Genomic DNA, 23,789 nt, shown 5'->3' with positions numbered 1-23,789 from the left:
TTCCCTATTTGATTCTTCTCCCCTCCTTTTCTCCACCCTTGACTTCTCTCCCTAGCCATCTCTCAGGAACCCTGGAATGGGTCTCCCTCGCCATCTCCCATGCCGGGTGTATCTCCCCCTGCCATAGCTCTCACCCCTGCACCTCATTCTTTGTATTCCTCTCGCACTCCCGATCTCCCCAGCATCTCTCCTCCCCCGCTTGGCTCTGGCCTCCCCCAGCCTCCCCATCTTAAGACTCCTCCCCCTAGCTCCTCTCCCCTCCCCTCCCTCCGCCTCACTCCACTCCCTGCCTGCATGCCAGGGTTTCTTTCCACCGTGGGGGTCTCTGAGTCTTCCTTTCTCCTCTCTGCCTGCCTTCTCCCTCACCTCAGGGGTAGCGAACCCCCCTTTTTTCTGCCTGAGCATCCTCTCACCACCCCCACCGCCACTGACTCTCTCCCCACCCTCTCCTCTCCGCTTCTCTCTGCCCCTTTAAATCTGCCTGGCCCAGCCTCCCCCTTGATGCTGGGTTTGGAGCAAACATTGATTTGTGCTGGGATGGAATTGGAATTTTGATTTTTTTTTTCCTCTCCCAACCATAAGAAGAAAAAAATAAAAACACCCCTTCTTGATAGCCCCCTCCCCTTTCCCATCCAACCCCCAGCTCCTCTTCGCTGTCTCCGTTCAAGGAAGATTTTTCCCCCTACACTTATTCTCATCCCCTCCACCCTGCCACTACCTCACCCCCCACACTAGCCTGCACCTTCAGCCGAGGAGAGGGGACTCTCCCATAGCTCCCCCACCCTCCTTCTCTGGGTTGTAGCAGTCTCTCCGGAAGGGAAGGGGGCTTGGCTTGTCCGGGTGAGGTGTGAGTGGAGGGACCCTGCCATGGAAACTGCGCCCGGGAGGCAGCCTGAGCCCCAGCACACATGGTGAGTAACCTGTCCCCTCCCTTTCGCCAGTCTGCCCATCCCTACCCTCATCCCCCACCCCACCCCCAACATCCCCATTCTACCATCGGCCCACCTGGGGCCGGTTTTCTAGCTAGCCCCCTGTCTCCCCCGCACCCGGGTTTGCTAACGAAGCCAAAGAATCCAGGCAGAGGGGTCCAAATCGCCAGGAAAGCAGGTGTCGGGAGACCCTGCCCTGGCCCCTCCCAGGTCCCCCACCTCCAACTGCCATCCACACTCTGGGGTTCTGGGTTGGAGAAGTAGGACTCGGGATCAGGGCTGGGACCCCAAGTCCCGGGAGGCGCCCTCTACAAGTTGGGAGGGATGGGAAAGCCCCCTTGCCCTCACCGCTTAGGAGCTGCTGAAAGATGCTGCCTAGGGGGGATGGGAGGAGGGCTGGAGGGCGGTGCTGATGCCCTAAAGCTACCGGCAGGGGAGCGGCTGGCAAAGAAGGGGACCTCGCTTTCCACTTGCCTCGCTTTCCACTTGCACCCCTCTTTCTCCGCAGCCACTCAGGATGAGGGTCCGGCCCTGCCTGCCCGCGCTGGGGCCCCTCCGCCCAGCCCCGGTCTAACTGCCCCCGCCCCCAAGCCTCGTCCGGCCCCCAGGCCCCCAGCCGGCTCTCCAGCCCCAGGATGCGCTGAGCTGCCGGGGGGCTGAGGCCGCGCCAACTACATGCATGTCCCCCGGGGGCAAGTTCGACTTTGACGACGGGGGCTGCTACGTGGGGGGCTGGGAGGCGGGGCGGGCACATGGCTACGGCGTGTGCACCGGGCCCGGCGCCCAGGGAGAGTACAGCGGCTGCTGGGCTCACGGCTTCGAGTCGCTGGGTGTCTTCACGGGGCCCGGCGGACACAGTTACCAGGGCCACTGGCAGCAGGGCAAGCGCGAAGGGCTGGGCGTGGAGCGCAAGAGCCGCTGGACCTACCGCGGCGAGTGGCTGGGCGGGCTGAAGGGGCGCAGCGGCGTGTGGGAGAGCGTGTCCGGCCTGCGCTACGCCGGGCTCTGGAAGGACGGCTTCCAGGACGGCTACGGCACCGAGACCTACTCGGATGGAGGTGCGGGGCCCGGCCCACTACTGTCTGCCCGTCCGCGTGCGCCTCCCGCCGGCCTGGGGCGCGTGTGCTTCCCCAGCCTTCCGCCTTCCACGCCCTGTATTCCCATCCTCCATCCTCCTTCCCCAGCCATATGCGTGCGGTGCGCTAGCCTTCTGTTTCCAGTATTGCCGTCCGTCCCTCACACCATCCCCCAGCTCAGGACCCCAGCCTCCATCTTCCTGCCTCTCCCACCACCACCATACTCATAACAAACTCATTTGACAGTTTTTCTTCCTGCTTCTCTCTCATTCCAACCTGCCTGCCCTTTCCACCTGCCTGACCCCTCGCCACTTAACCCATAATCTTCAAGTCAGCTTGTAGCCTGCTGTCCTGCTTGCCTGTCACGTGCCTTTTTTACACACTGCCACCTGTCAGCTTGCGCATCACAGTCTCTGAGCCACCTGTCCTTCTCTGCCTTTCCCCAGTCCACTGACATTGCCAAAATCCACGTGTTTTATGCTACTCCAGCCGTCTTCATCTGCTCTTCCACACCTTCCAACGAAGCCTGGCCTGTTCTTTCCCAGACCGCCACACTCCCTGCTTCCACCTGTCACTTGAGCTTCCAAGGGCTTTGGGGCAACGAATTAGTGGGTTTGGGAGCCCACTGAAAGTTCTGACTCTTTCACTCCTATACACCCACAGGCACTTACCAAGGCCAGTGGCAAGCCGGGAAACGCCACGGCTACGGGGTGCGCCAGAGTGTACCCTACCACCAGGCGGCGCTTCTGCGCTCACCCCGCCGCACCTCCCTGGACTCCGGCCACAGCGACCCCCCGACGCCGCCTCCACCCCTACCCCTACCAGGAGATGAAGGAGGCAGCCCAGCCTCCGGCTCCCGAGGTGGCTTCGTGCTGGCGGGGCCAGGGGACGCCGACGGGGCGTCTTCCCGTAAGCGTACCCCAGCAGCAGGTGGATTCTTCCGCCGTTCACTGCTGCTCAGCGGTCTCCGGGCTGGTGGGCGCCGCAGCTCCCTGGGCAGCAAGAGGGGATCTCTGCGCAGCGAGGTGAGCAGCGAAGTGGGCAGTACAGGACCCCCGGGCTCCGAGGCCAGCGGGCCCCCAATCCCAGCTCCACCTGCCCTCATCGAGGGCTCAGCCACTGAGGTGTATGCCGGTGAGTGGCGTGCGGACCGGCGCAGTGGCTATGGAGTGAGCCAGAGATCCAACGGGCTGCGCTACGAAGGCGAGTGGCTGGGCAACCGACGCCACGGATACGGGCGCACCACCAGGCCCGATGGCTCCCGTGAGGAGGGCAAGTACAAGCGTAACCGGCTGGTACACGGGGGACGTGTCCGCAGCCTCCTGCCTCTGGCCCTTAGACGGGGCAAAGTCAAGGAGAAAGTGGACAGGGCTGTCGAAGGTGCCCGTCGAGCTGTGAGTGCTGCCCGCCAGCGCCAGGAAATTGCGGCTGCCAGGTGGGCATCTGGTGCACAGATCCAACTTGGGTTGAGAGGAGAGGTTCCTCTGGGTACTAACTACACTTAAGAGAGAACCAAGACCCAAGCTCTACAGCCTATTGGGGAAACATGAGCAGGCCTGTGTCCAGGCAGTTGTAGCCCTAGGACTGGGGGTGTTTAGAACTGAGGTTATAGGTGGGTGTGGGGGTGACTGTGTTGGGGTGGGGGAGTAGTAAGACAATGCCGCAGTCTATTGTGTGGATATGTGCACCTATAGACTCCTTGGTGTGTGGCTGGCACAGTAAACGCTGCTTTGTACAGGCCCTGAAACCTCTTGATTTCCCTGGTCTTCCTGCTTAGCTCATTGAGCCTTCAAGGCCTCAGGCTGGTAGCTTCCATCCTGGACAAAACATTATAGACCTTTCCTCACTAGTTTCCAGCCTGACTTTATTTCAGCTTTGGCTATAATCTATTTCTAGCTTTTGAGGAGGTCTGGTTTTTACAGCTGAAATCTATTCTCTACCCACTTTGCCTGCTCTGGCTTCTTTTACTCAGATCTGAAGGGAGGAGTCTTGCCTCTAAAGAAGATCTGTCTTTCAGTAAATAAGATTACATTTCCACGCATCAGAGTCTTGTTAGCTAAAGCAGTAAAGTCCAGAAAGACTATAAGACAGGTTTAGTGGCGCATGCCTTTAATCCCAGCATTCAGGAGGCAGAGGCAAGCAGATCTCTTGAGTTCGAGGCCAGCCTAGTCTTCAGGGCTAGTTTCAGGATAGCAAGGGCTACACAGAGAAACCTTGTATCAGGAAAAAAATTTTTAAAGTAACAAGTAAAATGATTTTTAACAATATATTTTTATTTAAGCCATATTTCCAAAATTTTTATCCTTTCAAACAGCAATGTAATTTGTATTCTTTCTGGATTCTTTAAAATGTTGCAGGTAGTTTTTTTCACTTATATCATTTCTGGTTGAGAGCAGCCACATTTTAAGTGCGTAATAGTTCTGTGAGATAGCACAGATCTAAGCCAAAATTGGTTTTGAATGAGAGTCAAGGACCCTTGCTTTATGGAGTTCAAACATTTTAATGTTTATGTATCATGCTCTTTAATGAGTTAGTGAGGGTTGAGGGTACTCCAGAAGGCCTGAGGATAGGCCCAAATATGAATGAAAGAACTTGCAAGATGAGCATGTTGTTGTATACGTGCCCATGTGTGAATATGCTTAAGCATGACCATGTCAAATCCTGAGTAGATGACTGGACCAGAGAATGTGCGCCTGTAGTTGTGTCTGGCTGTGTGGATCCTAGAATCTAGGCCTTAAGCCAGGGCAGAGGGAGGTCAGAGCATCATGGAATGTTATGGGCTAGATAGGGTGGAGGCATGTGCAGGGAAAAAAAACTGATCTCACTAACTAGAAGATCAGGCAGTGGGAAGAAGATGCTGGCTGGTCTCCCCAGCAACAGGCTTGGCAACCCTGATTGGCTGTTGGCTACCATGGAAACAGCAGAGCCTCGGCAGCAGGTGCATCCACCAGGTAGCTTCAGTCCAGCCTGATGCCTGAGCACATACCAAGTCTGCTGCTTAGACTTAATAAGCCACACCCTCTATATCTAAAGCCACAGGGTTCTGTGGCCATCAACAGAACTCAGTGCAACTGGAGAGTGAAGCTCAGATCTGTTCAGAACCCAGCTCAATTCCAGGTCAGGGTTAGTCATAAATGTTAGAAAAACCCTGAGTACAACAGGATTATCTGATGTCCCTCCAAGTAAGCTCTAAAGCACTTAACGCACCAGCTATGAAGGAAGGAGACTGACCATATGTCCAAGGTATACAAAAAGAAGTTCACCCAAAATTACAGTGGATCTCACCAACCACCATTTACAAACTGCCTTTCTTAAATGGATTTAAAAAAAAAATTATTAAAAAAAAGGCCCATCCCCAAAAGGAACTATGAGTCTTAATCCAGTCAGACCATAGCAAATGCACCTGATTGTTTCTGCTCCTTTGTGCCTGACTTCAGTCTGGATTATAAAAGCAACTGGATGATTCTAAACCACCTAATAGCAGAGGGTATTGAAACAGGAGGAGGACTGAGGAAGCATCTGAAAAAGAGAACTGAGAAGGGGTAATGGAGCAAGGATGAGCATCCTTTAAAGTGAGCTGAGCATGGAGAACAGGCTAGAAAAACAAGCAGGGCACAGAAGGCAGGCCGAGGCCCTACACAGGTGTAACGTGAGAAGTTACACATACACTGGGTGTCAGGGCATACAGTGGTAGGGAAGGGAATCACATGGAGAGAGAGAGAGAAGAGAGAGAGAGAGAGAGAGAGAGAGAGAGAGAGAGAGAGAGAGAGACGCTTCTCTTATTCCAGCTCTAAGCTGGACATAGCAGCTCACCTTTAGTCCCAACACTTGGGAAATAGAGGCAAAAAAAGAGTCTTGGCTACATAGTGCGTTTGAAGCCAGTCTAGTCTATGTGAGTTCAAGAAAAAGGGACTTGTAGATCTCAGAGATGTGTTGGAGTTGGGGGAGGCAGGGACAGAAACAGAGGAGAAGAATGTGATAACCGAAGCCAAACAAAAGCGAGATGAAAACTTTTCCTTCCAGGAAATCTAGACTGGTCTAAGTGGAATGAAATAAAGAGGGCTTGCAGTGGGGGGTGGATGACACAGAGGAAGGGGTGATTGAAGAAGGTGGTAGTGGCGGGTGCTGTTAGAACAGGGTAAGGTGCTGGATTGTGTCTCACATCCCCCAGAAAGGCATTTGACACTCCCCAGCGGGCCGGAGGGGTTGATAGGAGTCAGAGGTGCTAAGGCAGCAACAGGGCTGCCAGGGAGTTGCCCAGAAAGCTCAGTAAACAGAAGCAGGGCATCAGTGGAACACAGAGTTGGGAGGGGAGCGGGCACTGCCGCTGGAAGAAGTGTTACTACGGGACTTAAGGGTGGAACAGTGTGAGAGCAAGGGGGGAGGGGTGACAGTATACAGCCCTGGACTAAGTGAAGAACCCAGCCCTGAATGATGACAACAGCTGGCTTTGTGCAGAGGGATGAGGACCCCAGAGGTAGCTCAAACCCGTCAAATGTGATGTAGTGGGACTGGGTAAGGGGCTGGTGCATCAGAGCATGAGTAAATTGATGTGGGGGAAGGTCGGCCAAGTCCCTGTTCCTGGGACCCAACAGGGCAGCAGACGCCCTCCTAAAAGCAGTGGCAGCCAGCAGCGTCGCGGAGAAGGCTGTGGAGGCGGCGAGGATGGCCAAGCTGATAGCCCAGGATCTACAACCCATGTTAGAGGCCCCAGGTGAGGTGTGGGTATCCCGTGGGAGGGGCAAGTTCCCAGCGGAGCTGGAGAGGCTCACGGGGTGGGGTTGGAGGCATGGAGATCTGGAGGGTAGGGGGGAAAAAAAACGAGGGTGGAGGGTGTCTTGGAGGTGGAACCAAGGATGTATGAGGCAGGGTAATGGAAGGTTTGAGGTCTGGGTGAAGACAAGCTGGAGGTATCCAGAACCATGGACAGTGCTAATCCTAGCGCTGCAGCCTCTCTGGCTCCTGGCCCCCACTGATTCCTAGCTGTTCCCACCCAGGCCGCAGACCCAGACAGGATTCAGGAGGTTCTGACACAGAGCCTTTGGATGAGGACAGCCCTGGGGTATACGAGAACGGACTGACCCCCTCAGAGGGCTCTCCGGAACTACCTAGCAGCCCCGCCTCCTCCCACCAACCTTGGCGAGCCCCTGCCTGCCGGAGCCCACTGCCTCCTGGAGGGAACTGGGGCCCCTTCTCCAGCCCTAAAGCTTGGCCCGAGGAGTGGGGGGGTCCTGGTGAGCAGGCAGAGGAACTAGCTGGCTATGAGGCCGAGGACGAGGCTGGGATGCAGGGTCCAGGACCAAGAGATGGTTCCCCACTTCTCGGAGGCTGCAGTGACAGTTCAGGAAGTCTTCGAGAGGAGGAGGGGGAAGACGAAGAGTCCTTGCCCCAGCTGAGGGCCCCAGGAGGCTCAGAATCTGAGCCTGTCACCACGCCAGTTTTGAGGGGCCTGTCTTCAAGGGGTCCTGATGCTGGGTGCCTGACAGAAGAGGTTGAGGAGCCTGCTGCCACTGAGAGGCCTGCCCAGCCGGTGAGATACCCCTCCCCTTTGTGCCCTCTCCAAAGCCCTGCCTGCCCCGCATCCCTCCAGACTTTGGTATAATCCCCTGAGGGGCTTCAGTTTCCAACCAGCTTCCTCTCTGCCTGGCGGGTCTTGGACCATATCCACTTTATAAAAAGATAACTTTCCCAACTCAAACGAACCTTGGCATCCAGCCCTCCCAGAGGACAGCTAAGAATCAGACCTCGAGCACTTAAGTAACCTGGCCCTAGTTACAAACTAATAATTAATGGTAGAATCAGAGCACTTTTTCCTGTTCTCCTTCCACATCATTTCCAGCCCCAGTTTCCTGCTCCACTCCCACCCCCCACCTCCATACTTTCTCTCTTTGGTGCCCAGAAATAGGAAAAAATTGTTCCTCCCAACCCTCACTCTCCCTCCCTCTCCTGAGAAGGGGGGGTGCAGACAGAAAATCGAGAGAGGTGGAGTTTTTCTCCAAAACCCTCTGCTCTGATTGGATTCCAGATCTTCTCCCATCTCCTAGCAACCACATCCTCCCTCACCCCTTCCTCCCTCTGCCTTACTGCAGTACTGGCTGCTGCTGCCAATGTCTGCTGCTAAGGCCAGGCACCTTCTGCCTTGCCCACATGATACACCGAGGGATGGGGAGAGCGGTGGTGGTGGTGGTGGGTGGGTGGAGGCACTGCCTGCTATCTTCAGAGTATGAGGGCAGGGCCCTGCATAAAAGTGAGGTCCTTCACAGGCTGAAATGAGGGTGTGCTCCTCTGCTCTTCCCCGTGTCAGGAGGTGTCTGGGACCCTTCGACTTTGCCATAAAGCCAGAGCAGGGAGGTGAGGCCTCTGCTTGCCTTCCGGGGACTGAATCTGCTTCACCCTCTGTCTCTTTAGGGAGCTGCCAACCCCCTGGTGGTGGGAGCCGTGGCCTTGCTGGACCTCAGCCTGGCCTTCCTGTTCTCCCAGCTCCTCACCTGAGGCAACAGTGTGGCTTCCTCCAGGCTCTGGCTGCCTGCCTCTGCACCCACTCTGACCTTCCACCTGCCTTCTCTTCTCTCCTCCCCCACCCACGTGTGTTTTCCCCTCTCCCCTTTCTCCGGGGCCCCCGCCCATGTGTGTCTCCCCCTCCCCCTTTCTCCGGGGCCCCTTTCTTTTGGTCTCTTGCTTCTTCCCTCTATTCTTTGAGATGGTCTCATTTATTCTGGACCTGTCTCTGGTCTTCCTGGTTTTTCTTTCCCACCCTGACCCCTTCTCTCTCTAGATTGTTTACATATGAAGGGCTGTTCTCTCTCAGAGTTGCTCTCTCCTCTGAGATACACAAATCTAAGTCAGACCATTGCCCCCCCCCCCCATGTCCTCCCCAACCTTTTCTTTGAATCAAAACTTCACCAAGGGTCGGGGGGTTGGTGTCCTGAGGAATCTCCTGGAATCTGAGTGGAGGGAAGAAAGGAAATACATAAGGAGTGATTGAATGGCCAGATAAGGCCCTGCCTGAGCCACTTGGGGCTCACTGGCCCCGAGGGAAAGCTGCAGGGAGAGCTTACCACTCTTACCTCCAGAACTACCTAAGTTCTTGCCTAATTTGATCCTTCCCTGAGGGGGAAAAGGGGAGCAAACGACAGGAAACTCCCTTGCTCCCTCTCCTGTGCTCCTCAACCAGTCCCTCTCCCAACCCCCAAGGATGGCACGCCAAGCCAAGAGCATCCAAGAGCATCAGCATCGTGAAAAGCAACGAAAAAGTATCTGGTGCACCAAGCCCGCCCCTCTTCAGACTCTGCCACTCACCTCTCTACCCTTCTCTGCCCCCCCCCCAAATTTATTTGGCTGGTCTGGACTCACTTGTGGCCTTTGATTAAATTCCTAAGGGGACTGAAGAAGACATTTCTGCAGAGGGTTAGAGGCACTGCAGCAAGCAAGGACCCCACTCCTCAGCTCTGGCAGTTGTGGGGCGCACACGTTGAGGGCTGAAGGGCAGCAGATGCTGCCACAAGTCTAGTTTCTAACCCCTCCCGTAGAATCCTGCGAGATGGGGAGCTAAAGGGGACTCGGTGAAAGCTGCTGCCCCACACTTCCGGGCAGGGCAGAGGTGGGTGTCAACCCCGGACTAGAGGTGGGGGGAGAGCCTGTTTGAGATTATGGCTGATCCCTGGGACTAGCTTTCCCTCTGGGGACAGAAAGCTCTACAAGAGGGGACTGTGGAACCCCGGGGGACTTTCCTACCCTGCATGAGGCAGAGGCAAGCTGCCTGCCAATCAATCCCCTTCCTCAAGGAATGGCCTTGCCCAGGAACGCCTACCACACACACACTCTTCTTATTTTTCTAGTCAACCTCTGTTTACTCCCTGGCCTGCCTTCCTCCTCCCTTCCGTCCTTCCTTCCTTCTCAATCTTTACTTCTGATTTCTATTTCATGGAATTTGGGATTGAAGTTATACAACAGTGCCGCCAACATCAAGTCTTGCAGGAAAAAAAAATAACAAAGAAATTTAACAAAAAAAAGTATATTAATAAAAAAGTTCCAAAAAGGGGGGGACTGTCATCTCCTTTGGGGTGCGATGGCTTCTGACTCAAGCTCTCTGAGTGCCACCTGGTGGAGTGGATGAAAAGTGAGGCCTCTGGGGAAGCCACAATCCGGTAACAATTCTAGACTCCTTTACCAAAGTGCCAAAGACAGGCCAGAGGTCAGAAACGTCAAGACGACTCAGCAAGGAGGCCCTAGAGGGGCGGGGTCCCGTGATAGAGGCGGGGAAGAGGGAAGGGCCCGAACCGAGCACCAACCCCAGCTCTGTCCCATACCAGGAAGTGCTGGGTGGGGGATAGAGGAGCAAAGTTGACACCGAAGCCAGGTGAGCTTGGGACTGGGAAATTAGTGCCTTCTCAAGCGGGAATGGGGGCAAGAAATCTCGCGAAGGGAATAGCACAGAGAACCAGAAGGAAAACTAGAGAGGAGAAACTGGCCCAGGAAGGAGAGCGAGAAATAGACTGGTGGTCTGTAGCGCAGGCTCAGTAGAAACAGCCACAGGGTGGAGCAAGGACGCATGCGTAGTGGGGATGTCCTTGCGAGGCGGGAGGGTGGCTCTCGGGTGCAGGTGGGAGGTAAAAGTGGGCACAGTTTTAGGGCGGCGGTGAGACACAATCCCTTCGAGATCTTGGCACAAGGCAATTCTGTCTAACCGGCTAGAACGTGTTGAAATAAAGCCTTTTCAACTCCCGGGCTCTGTCCCCAGGATGGTGGTGCCTTCGTTGAGACTTCAGGACCTAATCGAAGAGATTCGCGGGGCCAAGACGCAGGCCCAGGAACGGGAGGTGATCCAGAAGGAGTGCGCCCAAATTCGGGCCTCCTTCCGCGATGGGGATCCCCTGCAGAGGCATCGCCAGCTGGCCAAACTGCTCTACGTCCACATGTTGGGCTACCCCGCCCACTTTGGACAGGTACTGGCCTGGAATGGCTACAAGTTTTGAGGAAGGTGGCCAGTGCGCCCCTTTGTGTTTGTGCCCAGGCTGTGGTTTTTTTCTCCAGTTTTTTGTTTCGAAACAGGTTCTCTATAGCCCCGACTGGCCTAGAACTGGAGAAAAACCTCTGTTTCAGTGTAGGGATTTTCAGGCATGCCCCACCCTACCCAGCTAAATCCTTTAGTTTCTGAGCCCTTTATCTATCACCCTTCTAGAGATTCCTTGCTAGCCCCGTTCTGCACCTTCCCATCCCTTCCAGTCTCCACTCCTACACAGGTCCCTGAAACCTGCCTGCTGTCATCTGGATCCACACTGGTTACAGAGAGAGTGCTGAAATAGGATTCCTCACAAGTTAATCTGGCCTAAAGGAGGTTGTAGCCGGAAAGTTAATGCCTGTGGTTTCACACTGCCTCTCCTGGTCTGCCTCCTTCCCTATAGATGGAGTGCCTGAAACTGATCGCCTCCCCCAGATTCATAGACAAGAGGGTGGGCTACCTTGGGGCCATGCTTCTGTTGGATGAGAGGCACGATTCCCATCTGCTCATTACCAACAGCATCAAGAAGTGAGAGGGTTCTGGGGCACTTGAAATCAGGGCGCTGGGAGAGTGGGAACTGCAAAATCCCAGCGGGCTGCCTGCTATCAGTACTGCGACAAACTGGTTTTCTAAGACTTGACTGACCATCCTTCCAACCTTACAGTGATCTGAGCCAAGGGAATCAGCCAGTTCAAGGCCTGGCCCTGTGTACTCTGAGTACCATGGGCTCTGCTGAGATGTGCCGGGACCTAGCCCCCGAGGTGGAAAAGCTGCTTCTGCAGCCCAGCCCCTATGTGCGGAAGAAGGTGAGATGTGGGCAGTTACCTCTCCAGAGCTTGTTCCCGGTCTGGCCACCGTGTGGAAGAGGTGCAGACTCTAACTTGGTGGCCCTTTCTGAGGCCCTTGACTTCTGCAGGCTATTTTGACTGCAGTGCACATGATCCGGAAGGACCCTGAGCTCTCCGGCATCTTCCTCCCACCTTGTACCAAACTGCTTCGTGAGCGCCATCATGGTAAGGGCCCAGGGATGTCCGCTGTCCACTTCCGGTCTGGCTATGAATAGATGAAATGAAAAGCAAGTCAGGAAACCCAGCTCGTCGGCTAAGGGCGGTGCACACATACAAACACACGTGTAGTAGAGTGTCCCATGGCCTGGCCCACCATTCACTGCCCCACCCTGACCCCAGGCATCCAGCTGGGCACTGTCACGCTGATCACGGAGCTCTGTGAAAGAAACCCTGCAGCCCTCAGGCACTTTCGCAAGGTGGGCTAGCGAAGGGGCGGGGCCGTGGGGCAGGCAGAGGTGGCTGGTGGGCACGCAATTGGGGCTGATGGTTGAGAAGAGACGGGGAGAGCCCAGACAAAGCTGGATGCGCCCTTCCTCCAGGTAGTGCCGCAGCTGGTACAGATCCTCCGGACTCTGGTGACGACAGGGTACTCCATGGAGCACAGCATCTCTGGAGTCAGCGACCCCTTCTTGCAGGTGGGCTGAGCCTTACTTGCTGTGTTCCCAGAACAGAGAAGGCTTCACAGGAAGACTATGGCCAGTGGTCACTTCCCATGTTGGCCCAGTCCATGTACGAAGGGAGCCAACCCAGGATTGCTCTAGTCATCCTAAGACTGGGGAAATGAAAGGTGGCTACAGGAAAGTCCAGTTTGGTAACCATATTTTAAAAGCCTATTCCAAAACCTGGCATGGTGGCAGAGGCAGGTGGATTATGTGAGGCAGAGGCCTGGTCTGCAGAGTGAGTCCCAGCACAGCCAGGGCTACAGAGAGAAAAACCCTCCTGTTCTAAACTCCCCTGGCTCTATGTACCTCTGACCTCCTCCCATCTAAGGGACCCGTGGAGGTAAAAGGGAGTCAGACCCATTGCAGTGCTGTCTACAATGTTAGGTCTTTTTGCCTCAGGCCCTATGAATCACTCTGATCCAATCTCTTTCAGGTCCAGATACTCCGCCTACTTCGGATCCTGGGACGGAACCATGAAGAAAGTAGCGAGACCATGAACGACTTGCTGGCCCAGGTAGGAGGCACAACTTAGGCCTTGTGTTTTCTTAGGCTCCATCAGCCCTGGACATTCCTCACATGACCGTTTGCCATGCAGAGGCCATGTAATTTCCTTTCTGCCCCCTCGCCCCAACCAATGAGTTCCATGAAGGATGGCTATAGTCTGTCACTGTGCTGCTGCCTTAGTGTGGAGGCAGTCCCTAACATCTAGTGGGGTTCAGGGAGCTTTGCGAGGGACTGACTGGAAGATAAGCAGAGCACAGTGGTCACCTTCCAGCCACCACTAGAGCCCTGTGCAGATGAACCTCTTCCCCATCCGCACAGGTCGCCACCAACACAGACACCAGCCGAAATGCAGGCAACGCTGTCCTGTTAGAGACAGTGCTTACCATCATGGCCATCCACTCTGCCGCCGGCCTCCGGGTAGCGTTCCGCACTCATGTGCTCTTCTGCCAGGGGGGATGGGGGGGCTCACCTCCTCAGCTGGTCCTGGTCCCTGGCATTTCCCTAACCCATGGAGGAGATCCCACTGAACAAGTGACTTCTTCCCTGTCTCCACCTTCTTCTTCCCATAGGTTCTAGCTGTTAACATTCTTGGTCGTTTCTTGCTCAACAATGACAAGAATATTAGGTAACAGCTAAATTGTGCCACTAGACACCTGGGCCTCTGCATTCCTCCCTTCTGATCCACCTACCTCTTAGATATTCTGGGGCGGGGGGACAACAGAGGGTATCAAGGCAGATGACCCCATGTGATATGGCCTCTCTTCCCCTGACCAGGTATGTGGCTCTGACATCATTGCTGCAGCTGGTGCAGTCTGACCACAGTGCTGTACAACGTCACCGGTCCACTGTGGTGGAGTGTCTACAGGAAACGGACGCCTCCCTTAGCAGGTAGGCAGAGGGAGAAGGGAGAAGGGGACAGGGCAGAGGACACAGTGCCTGTTGGCCAAAACTCAAACCAGCTCAGAGCTTCTGGAGTAAGAACTAGAGGAAAAGGTGCCCGGGAACAGGGAAGCCAGAATGGGGTAACCTGGGCCATCTGCAGGGATGCTCTCTCTCTCTCTCTCTCTCTCACCAGGCGGGCCCTGGAGCTGAGCCTGGCTCTAGTAAACAGCTCCAATGTGCGAGCCATGATGCAGGAGCTGCAGGCCTTTCTGGAGTCCTGTCCCCCTGATCTTCGGGCTGACTGTGCCTCAGGCATTCTGTTGGCTGCCGAGAGGTAAGTGACAAATGGCTTCAAGTCAGAGGCTGCAGCCTGGGGAGGGGCAGTGACAGCGCTGATGAGCCATGTCCCCTAGGTTTGCTCCCAGCAAGCGGTGGCACATAGACACCATCCTGCACGTGCTGACCACGGTAAGAGGGGGACAGGCAGGGAGTTGGGCAGGAGTTGGCAGAGCACTGACTTGGCCGCATCCACCCCTCTCCAGGCAGGAGCGCATGTGAGGGATGATGCGGTGGCCAACCTGACCCAGCTGATTGGAGAGGCCGAAGAGCTGCATACCTACTCTGTGCGCCGCCTCTACAGTGCCTTAGCAGAGGATATCTCCCAGGTACCACGCCTGTCTCCCCGGGTCCAGCTGACCAGCTTTCTCGAATTTGAATGCTTTTCCCCACGCGCGGAGCTGCCAAAAGATGGTCAAAGACCAAGCCCACCTTTACTTAAGCTTCTGTCCTGCCCCTGGTGACTCCTGGCTGCATCTCCAGATTAAATAATTTTATTTCCTTTAAGCTCCATGTCCTCAACTTTCTAGAATGCCTACCTCCCAGGCTGTCTTCAAGATCACATGAGATATATTAAAGTCTGGCACATATAGTCATTTCATTTCTTTTTTTTTTTCTTTTGGTTGTTTTTTTTTTTTTTTTTTTTTTTTTTTTTTTTTTTTTTTTGGTTTTTTGGTTTTTCGAGACAGGGTTTCTCTGTGCAGCCCTGGCTGTCCTGGCTGTCTACTCACTCTGTAGACCAGGCTGGCCTCGAACTCAGAAATTCGCCTGCCCTCTGCCTCCCAAGTGCTGGGATTAAAGGCGTGTGCCACCATGCCCGGCAGTCATTTCTATTATTACTCTCAGTGCCGAGTGGACTAAAAGGTGCCACCCTAAGATACCTATAACTCCCTTTGTCAACTTAAATAGAGTAAGAGAGAAACCATCCCTGTTTACTTATGAGAGCCTCTCAGGGCTCTGTCATGTGATCAAGTCATGTAGTTCTGGTGCTCGCCCACCAGAGGGCAGTGGTAGCAAAAAATGCTAAGATGGAGCCTGCTACCAAACTTAAATTTCCCTCCTACCCTGCCAACTCAACCTTCTTTGCCCTGCAGTAAAGAGACATCGTAGGGTTTAAAAGAGAGGACCCCACCCCCACCCCCAAAACCAGCCCCTCAGTGTCTCATCTCCCATTCAGCAACCACTGGTTCAGGTGGCAGCCTGGTGCATCGGCGAGTATGGGGACCTCCTGCTGGAAGGTAACTGTGAGGAGACAGAGCCTTTTCAGGTGAGACGAGAGGAGTGCGAGATACCCTGGGGAGGGTTCTTCAGGACAGACATGACCTGTTGTCCACACCTGAAGGTGGAAGAAGAGGACGTGCTAGCACTGCTGGAAAAGGTGCTGCAGTCCCACATGTCCCTGCCAGCCACTCGGGGCTACGCCATCACAGCCCTCATGAAGCTGAGCACCCGGCTCCGGGGAGACACCAAGTAAGAAGGGGGCTCCCGTCCCTTGAAAGATGTCCTTCCAACGGGCCTACTAAGTCCCCAGGCACGCATCCCTCTCCCTGCCTAGCCTTAGGAATCTGCTTTTGAGCCACATATATCGGGGTTCTCCTTACTCTGTGAGTCCTCTCTCTTCCCTCTCATCCTGGAGTGGAAGAGCAGGCCGACCGCCATTGCCTCTCACAGGCCACATGGTGGCCCAGTCGTATCCGTCAGGTGGTGTCCATCTACGGGAGCTGTGTGGACTTAGAGCTGCAACAGCGGGCTGTGGAGTATAACACACTCTTCCAGAAGTACGACCACATGAGGTGTGTCCTGAGGCCTGCAGGTAGAACTATAGACTCTCCGCTCCCAGGGCGCTCTTCATAGCCTCTCTCGGTGGTGGTGGTGGGGGAGCTCACCTCCCACCCATAGTGGATGTCAAGCTGGTTTCCCATCCTCATCTGTTGTCGGAAGACCAGCGATGGTGCCCTGTCTTAGGAAGCCAGTGACCCTGCATGCCACAGCCCCGTGTCCTTGGTCTTCTTCCCAAATGCTTCTGTGAGAGCGTGCGCTTCACACAGGAACCCATGTGTTCCATCCCTTCAGAGCCGCCATCCTGGAAAAGATGCCTCTTGTAGAGCGCGGTGACCCCCACGTTAAGGAGGAAGGGAAGGAGAAGCAAAAGGAGGCCCAGGTCTTGGAAGCGAAAGTCCCCACAGAACCCCAGGTGAGGAGGTGGGAGGACCTGGGTAGAGAAGACTCATGTGGGTGTTCACGCCCTGCCGTGACCTCCTGCCCTTTTCCCCAGACCACCAAACTCTTAGATCTACTGGATCTCCTGGGTGACACTTCTGGGCATGCCCAGCATCTTCCTCCTCTGGATCCTTCCCCAGGGGAAGCCTTGATTCATCTCCTCGACCTTCCCTGTGCACCGCCACCCCCAGGTAGGCCTCAGCAAAGAGAGAAACATTATAGAAGCTGAGTGGGAATGGGTCATTTCTCTCTCTGAGCCAAGGATGGGGACACCCATCTCCGTAGGCAAAGGTCCATGGCGGTACCATCTTTAATGATCGCCCTGGTACTTCTCACCCCAGTCTGCAGGCCTGTTTCCACTCAAGCCTGTTTCCTATCACTTCCCACTGCCCACTCAATTGGTCTCTTCAACTCCCCAAAGTCTTCCACCTCACACCCTTAACGTTTCACACTCTTTACCCAACACCAAAGGGACTACAACTAGCGGACACTACTCACTCTTCAGCCGTCTGTCCTACCCTCTCCTGTTTAACTTGGTTCATCACGGCCATGATTATCTTGTATTTCGATGTTTCTCTTTCTCCCAACTAGATGTTCAGCCCAAGCCTTAGCTTGTCTACTTTATCATTAGATCCGGGCAGCTGCAGGGTCAAGACTGGCTCACTCCATTTTTACTGGCTGAGTGGATGGGTGTTCTATCTTAAGCCCGTGCACTGAGCTGCCTCTCTCCCTTCTCCAGCTCCCATCCCCAGTGTCAGAGTGTTTGAGCGGGAGGGCCTACGGCTGGATCTTTCTTTCATACGGCCCTCAGAAACCCCAGCTTTGCTCTTAGTCACCGCCACCACCACCAACTCCTCAAAAGAGGATGTTACCCACTTCGTTTGCCAGGCAGCTGTGCCCAAGGTTTGAAAACAGTGGGGTTTAGCCAGGTGTGATAGCTCGCCTGTAATTCTAGAACTTAGAAAGAGACCTGAGGAGGGGGACTCATTGTTTGAGGCCAACCTGCCTTAACATAGTGACCTTGAAGCCGATTTGAGCTACACTGTTTCAATAAAAGAAAAAAAAAAAATAGCATTCAGAGGTAGCCGGGGAACTTCAGGAGAAGAGGCCAGAAAGCAGTGGAGGAAGGTGGGAGGCAAAGTGTAATGGGAAAGGAATGATTGTGTTATTGGGTGTTATCCAAAAATGTCTGGGAGCCACAGGATGTGGAGGACTGCCTGAGCCCAACCAGAGGCCTTACTATGTTCTGCCCAAATCTCCCATGTTCAGAGTTTCCAGCTGCAGTTACAGGCTCCCAGTGGGAACACAATTCCAGCTCAGGGTGGTCTTCCCATCACCCAGGTCTTCAGAATCCTCAATCCTAACAAGGTGAGTTGTCAGGCCCTGCGGGTAAGAGGGGCAGAAGCAATATGAGACCTGACTCTGGTCTCTGCTTTCCTGTTTTTAGGCACCTTTGCGACTTAAGCTGCGCCTCACCTACAACCACTCTGGCCAGCCAGTACAGGAGATCTTTGAGGTGGATAACTTGCCTGTGGAGACGTGGCAGTAACTGGCCTGGGTGTCTCCAGGCTCCCGGTGTCTTATTCAAGGAACAGACACAAAGACCCACATAAATTGCAAAGTAACAAGGAAACTTTATTTAAAAGCAAAGTGAGTGTACAAATTAGAAAGGCTATGTAAACGGGTGATGACCACAGACTTAAGGGCCCAGGGTAGCTGCCCGGTGTTCCTTTAATAAAGTCTCAGGGAACGGAGGTGTTAGCTGCAGAGTGGCATAATTTGAGTGATTCTCTGTTTTCATTGACAGGCTTGGATTCTGTAAGCCTTTCCTCTTCTGTGCGGGACCCTCCCCATGATGCAGCTGATTTTAAGCATAAGCTAACTCATTTGGCATAGGCATAGGACGGTCACTAGGGAAGTTCTCCTTAAAAGGTCCTCCAAAGAGCACGGTTACCTTACTGTGCTTGCACCCGAAACCCACCTAGGCCTAATCAGCTCCCTACTTTGGGGGATGTTTTAAAGTGTTTGAATAAAACGGTCCACAGAAGGGGAGTTCTGATGGCGGTTGGGGAAAGAGAGATTTACTTACTGTCTGAAGTGGGCTCTAAGTGCTACTCGATATAGGCGGGGTCCTGGCTGCACTGTTAGAGAAGAATGTGTGTGCACGGTGTCTGCAGCTGAGGGCCCTAGGATGCCAAGTGGCAGTGAGATGAGAGGCATGCATAGCTCAAACCAAGCGGAGTGCCAGGCTGCAAAGCTGTTCCCTAAGCTCGCCTGCCTCATATCTGCCTCGGCTCCTCTGAAATCTTTCTGCACCCTCAGCTTGGCACACAGCCCTGAGGGCCACCAGCAGGTGGCACTCAGACCCTATATTTGTCTTGGCAATGTAGAGAGCCTGCCTCCTCTCCAACAAATAAAGTCTATGAAGCATGAGGAGGGAAGAAAGGCCTGTTTTGACCTAATTGAGAAAAAAAAAAAAATGTGTGAGAGCAAGGGTGGAGCCTTCTCCACAGGAAGTATGACTTCCTGGAACCCTAGGAACCTGTCTCAACCATGACCATTTTCTTTCTACCCCTCTCTGGGTTGGAGAGCAAATGTTATCTCTAAACTGCCACACAGGGCACTCTACCCTCCAGGCGCAGCTGCAGGCCTGGAATTTCTAGATCCCTTAAGGAGTTCCTAACCTTTTCCCCACCTTCTTACTCTTCCCTACACCCCAGGGCAGGGAAATCCCTGCTGTTTCCCCTCATCTCTAACTCAGCTGTAAGGCGGCTTCAGAGCCTCTGGCAGAATCAATGGCATCGACCAAGGGAGGGGGGGTGGCAAGGGATTTTCCTGTGCTTAACTACTGATCACGGCTAAGTGGAAATCCTATAAACACGAGCGGAAATCAATGGAGGCTGCTTAGCGGCCAGGGGAGAGGGGCGGCCCACAGATTGCATCTGACGGATGAGGGAAGCAGCCAGGGAGGGCTCCAGGAAGGATAGCTCAGAGTGGGCGAAAGACCAGGCAGAGCTGGAGGGGAAAGTGGCTCCGTGGTAAGGGAAAGGGGCACCGTGGGTCCGGATGTGGCTTTAGAGTTACCTTCCCTTTTAGAAGGTGAACACTGTTGTCAGGATGCTGAGTCCCCTGTGGCCTCACTGGAACTGCCTGCTTCTAGCAGGCGCTGATATTCCAGAGGTCTGAAGCGCTGTAGGTATACCATGAGCTTTGCGGGTGCCTTCTCCTGTGCTGGCACTCCTGCGGGCAAGAGGACAATGAGGAAAGAAGCAGATGGAACCCTCGGACATGCTTCGGTTCTGTTCCCTGTCTACCCAGCCAGGGCTCCAAAGTTTGCAAAGCCGTACTAAGAATCCAGAGGCTATGCGGGCAGTTTCTCCAACCCACCCACCCACTGAAGAAGTGAGACCCTCCCTGCAAAGACCCACTCGGGTTGTGTGGCCGGAAAGCCACACAAGCGCCTCTCCTCCAGCAATGAGAAATGGTAGAGAAGCATCCTGTGCCACGGAGACAGGGGGAACCAACTCACTTCATTTATTACCGCTTTCTCCCAATCAAGATTCAAGCCCATCTAGGCAAGCCAAAGCTCATTAGCTTGGTAATGGAGCACAGGCAGCAGAGTACAGAAGATAACCAAGTGATATGGGAAACAGAGGAAAGCAGGGACTGTGGAGTGGCGTTCACAGAACCTCATCTCTAACGGCCTGATGCCAGCATTGCTACTGGACACAGACAGCATCTCTACTGCCTGCTGACCTACAGCAGGGAACTCCTCCTGTCTCCAAGGAGGCTCAGCCCTCCAGGGTTGTCAGGCCCAGTGCAGTGCACAATCTCAGAAGTGTGCAGACGAGCTATTTCAGAGCTAGGCATGGAAACGGAAACACCTGCCGAAGAGTACACCACTGCCCCCGCCCCCCACCCCAGCCAGTGTCATGCTCAACCAAAAGCATGGACGAGGGAGTGTGGCCACCTACACCTGTAATACCACAAGCTTAAGGCCTCTCCTGGGCTACATAGAAGACCGCAGAAAGAGTCAAGGGAATAATAACCACGTAGGAAGTTGAAAGAGAAAAGGGAAGTTTGTGGGAAGGATCAGACACTTAATAAATAGAACTAGGAGGATTCAGTGAGAACCAGGATGAAGATTGGGAACCGGGAAGAATGAAATCCAAATTAGCTACTTAAGAATAGGAAATGATTTTTATCGAAGTGTAAACAGATTAGATTTTCAAGAAAATCGCTACAAAAAAAAAAAAAAAAACAATTTCCCTTACAAAAATGATTTTCGCTGGGCGGTGGTGGCCCACGCCTTTAATCCCAGCACTCGGGAGACAGAGGCAGGNGGATTTCTGAGTTCAAGGCCAGCCTGGTTTACAAAGTGAGTTCCAGGACAGCCAGGGCTACACAGAGAAATCCTGTCTCGAAAAACCAAATAGTAAATAAATAAATGATTTTCACCCTCCACTCCTCTATGGCTCAGTGAGGACCTGCAGTGAGGTTAAGTGAGAAAAAAGGACAGCCCAAAGGGCCTGTCTTCCTCGCCCACCATGCTGCTAAGCATAGAAGGGCCTGACTTCCCTCACCCACCATGCTGCGCACACAAAGGCCTGTCTCCCTCACCAAGCATGCTACTGACGCTGATGATCTTCTCTAGGGCAGTCGGTACTTCAGCCTTCTCATGCACCATGGCCTCTACCTCACCCACAGCATAGCCGAAGTCCGTTGAATCCAAGTCCACTGTGAGCAGAGGCTCCTGGCCATGGGCTCCAGATAAGGCCAGCTTCCAGGAGCTTCGCTTAGTTATAAAACTAGCTACATCCTGCAGCTTCAGCGGGCCTAGGACAGCAGCCACGCCTGCAGTCTCCTGCTCCCCAGACCCGAGCAGTTCAAAGAGCCGGGCCACAATCGCAGCTTCTGACGTGACTTCCACATACTCATTGTGAGGTCCTGAGACACCTGTTACTCCAGGACATTTGAGCTCCCATCCACTGCCTTCTCGTTGTCGCAGCCAGTGGTCAGACAGCATAAGGCTTAACTCAGAGGTATCATAGTATGTGTCTCGGAAGGTGACCCGGTGCTCCAGGGTGGCCCCCAACTCCTGCAGCCTTTCCTCCGTGTCAGGCCCTGGAGCGAACTTTCGCTCCACTTCAATCAAGCCCTGGGCCATATTAACCTGCAACCCTGTTTGCGAGGTATTCACTGCGGGCTCAAAGTCAGCAAAGACCCACTAGTCCTGGATGAGTTTAAGATGCATATACACTGTCCCAGAGCTCTGCTCCAGTGACACAAGGCTCTACTTCGAGGTCTCTGCGAGCTGCAACAATGGTGACAAGTCTCCAGTTAAATCCTACTACTGATAACCCAAAAGGCTCCCTAGAAAACAGGCCGTGGTGCTGATGACCTATCTTCTCGCTACACCTTGCTACCCAAGGCCAGTGATTCACTGCCCAGGATGATCTGCCATTCTTCGCCTAGCACCAAACAGCGGAACCTCGAGACACTCTTCAAGACCCCAGGGTCTCCTTCTCCCGGGACCCGGAAGTGGGGGAAGGGTGCCCACGCTACACCCGCGAGGAATGCCGGGAGCGGTCTCCGGCTCCGGACCTTAGTCCATGCTCTTTACGCGCCGAGTCCTGTCCCAGCACTAGCGGCCATATTAGACCGGTGTGGCGGTGCCGATGGCAAGCTAGTCCTGAGAAGTCTGTTAGGTTACGTGCGACCCAACCCGGTGGGCAAGAGGAGCGAGAGCTTCCTATTGCCCGCTGTTCATCCTGGATCTTTCCTGGAGCCCAGGCATCGGCCAAGATCTCGAGCCTTAGCGTGAGCCTGGCATCCTGGGCCTGATGCATGATGGGAGATGTAGTTCCAAAGGGCCACCTCACCTTTCCTGCCCACCGATCACTATGGTGATCAGAATTAGTGTCAGCCAGCGGGACTCTACCTAAAGCTCTACAGGAAGGCTTGGGGGGGGGGGGGGTGGCGAACGGGAAGAGTAGTTTCCAACCCCTCCCAGTGTAGACAGTGGATGGGACTGATAGAACACAAGCTATGGTTCCCCACTAAGTGGGGAGTTGTAATGGTTAGGGACGTGAAGGAAGTAATTCAGTTTAGCCACTTGGAATATGTTTTATAGTTTTGTTTTGTCTTTTGTTGCTTGCTGTTGTTTTGACATAAGGATCTCATGTAACCCAGTTTGGCCTGGAACTCCTGATTCCTCTTCGAGTGAGTGCTGTGTGAGCCACCATGCCCTTACCTCTATCCTGGGATTTTAGAGAGGATGAACAGGAAACCTTGTTATCAATGGAGGAAGTGATGTTTTGAATGTGAATTAGAGATGTGATGGGTCAGCTGGAGTGATGGATGCTCAGCACTTAAGTACACTTGCTGTGCCTACGGAGCTGGGATTACCTTCCCAGCACTTAGAGAGAGCTCAGATGGCAACCTCTTTAACTCCAGTTACAGGGGGTTCTTACGCCCTCTTCTGGCATCCTCTTGTACTACAGACAAAATACTGGTACATGAGAGTGTATGAGAGAATGAATGAATGAATGAATGAATGAATGAATGAATGAATATGAGGGGATTTCTGGAGACCTAGGTGGGAATAACCACCTGAGTAAAGGCCCAGAAACTAGCTACAGCACTTAGCCAGTATCTAAGCTGACGATGGCTTGAAGTGCAATTGAGTGGCAGTCCAACAGTCGCGGAGGTGGCGAGGTGGCGTTGTCGGGAGTACGAGCAGTAGACAGGCAGAGCCATGTGCACCTGGATCCCCAGCATCGGGGAAGCTGGGGCAAGAGATGACAGCTTGAGGAGAACCTGAGCTACAGACTGACTTCCAGGCCCTCCTGGGCCAAGAGTAAGACAGGCAGGGAGCATTATGGGAACTTGGCACTTACAGACATGGCATTTTGAGCTTGGGAAGGCATTAAACAAACCCCTGCTTCTGGTCTATGGGTTGGATCTTATAGAACACAGAAAATACCAATGCTTCAACAAAACTGAAAAGTAAAGCCAGCGATCTGAGTCGGGAGGGAACAAGTCCGCGACCCCATCTCTTCTCATTAGCCCGAACCTCCCCTGTCCTCTTTAGTAGCCCCACTTGCTCCTGGACATGCTACAACCCCCTCCCCTGCTTCAGTTATATGAGGATTGAAGAACCAGTTACAAACTTTAGTTACGTTCTAGAAACTCAAAATATTGGTTTCATAAGATATTGGTTTCATAAGAAAATATGCCGCGGCAGCAGTGGGCTCTAGAGTCAGATCACTGAGGTTTGCATCATGGGACTATTACTTATTGGCCATGCAATCTTGAGCTGGGAAACCTTA

The 23,789-nt window shown here is 53.9% G+C and overlaps 3 protein-coding genes across 4 annotated transcripts; 2 read left to right on the top strand and 1 right to left on the bottom strand.

Moving 5' to 3' along the window:
* The first annotated feature begins 282 nt into the window (after positions 1-282).
* Jph4 (junctophilin 4) lies at positions 283-8,601 on the top strand. Its single transcript, XM_021203226.2, has 6 exons — positions 283-911; positions 1,438-1,987; positions 2,669-3,440; positions 6,601-6,719; positions 7,003-7,535; positions 8,414-8,601. Exons 2-6 carry the CDS (start codon positions 1,609-1,611, stop codon positions 8,495-8,497), a joined length of 1,887 nt encoding a protein of 628 aa, XP_021058885.1. The 5' UTR covers positions 283-911; positions 1,438-1,608; the 3' UTR covers positions 8,498-8,601.
* On the top strand, positions 8,596-18,223 carry Ap1g2 (adaptor related protein complex 1 subunit gamma 2). 2 transcript variants are annotated; one of them, XM_021203031.2, is made up of 22 exons: positions 8,596-10,364; positions 10,746-10,950; positions 11,410-11,534; positions 11,671-11,812; positions 11,923-12,019; positions 12,194-12,270; positions 12,394-12,489; positions 12,950-13,030; positions 13,339-13,437; positions 13,590-13,645; positions 13,795-13,908; positions 14,096-14,236; positions 14,316-14,370; positions 14,445-14,567; positions 15,416-15,505; positions 15,581-15,708; positions 15,927-16,031; positions 16,312-16,432; positions 16,514-16,649; positions 17,198-17,361; positions 17,728-17,826; positions 17,906-18,223. In XM_021203031.2, exons 2-22 carry the CDS (start codon positions 10,747-10,749, stop codon positions 18,005-18,007), a joined length of 2,355 nt encoding a protein of 784 aa, XP_021058690.1. In that variant the 5' UTR covers positions 8,596-10,364; position 10,746; the 3' UTR covers positions 18,008-18,223. The 2 variants fall into 2 exon arrangements, with proteins under 2 accessions (XP_021058690.1, XP_021058691.1); XM_021203032.2 differs by lacking the exon at positions 12,194-12,270 and having other exon boundaries at positions 17,906-18,210.
* Thtpa (thiamine triphosphatase) lies at positions 18,057-22,292 on the bottom strand. The gene is made up of 2 exons (XM_021203033.2): positions 21,079-22,292; positions 18,057-19,698 (listed from the first exon to the last, which is right to left on the bottom strand). Exons 1-2 carry the CDS (start codon positions 21,623-21,625, stop codon positions 19,571-19,573), a joined length of 675 nt encoding a protein of 224 aa, XP_021058692.1. The 5' UTR covers positions 21,626-22,292; the 3' UTR covers positions 18,057-19,570.
* Positions 22,293-23,789: the final 1,497 nt, after the last annotated feature.

This window comes from Mus pahari, chromosome 8 (genome assembly GCF_900095145.1).
Source record: "Mus pahari chromosome 8, PAHARI_EIJ_v1.1, whole genome shotgun sequence".
NCBI classification, from domain to species: Eukaryota; Metazoa; Chordata; class Mammalia; order Rodentia; family Muridae; genus Mus; species Mus pahari.
Note: the sequence above shows the minus strand (reverse complement) of the source record. Positions and strands in the feature narration are given on the sequence as shown.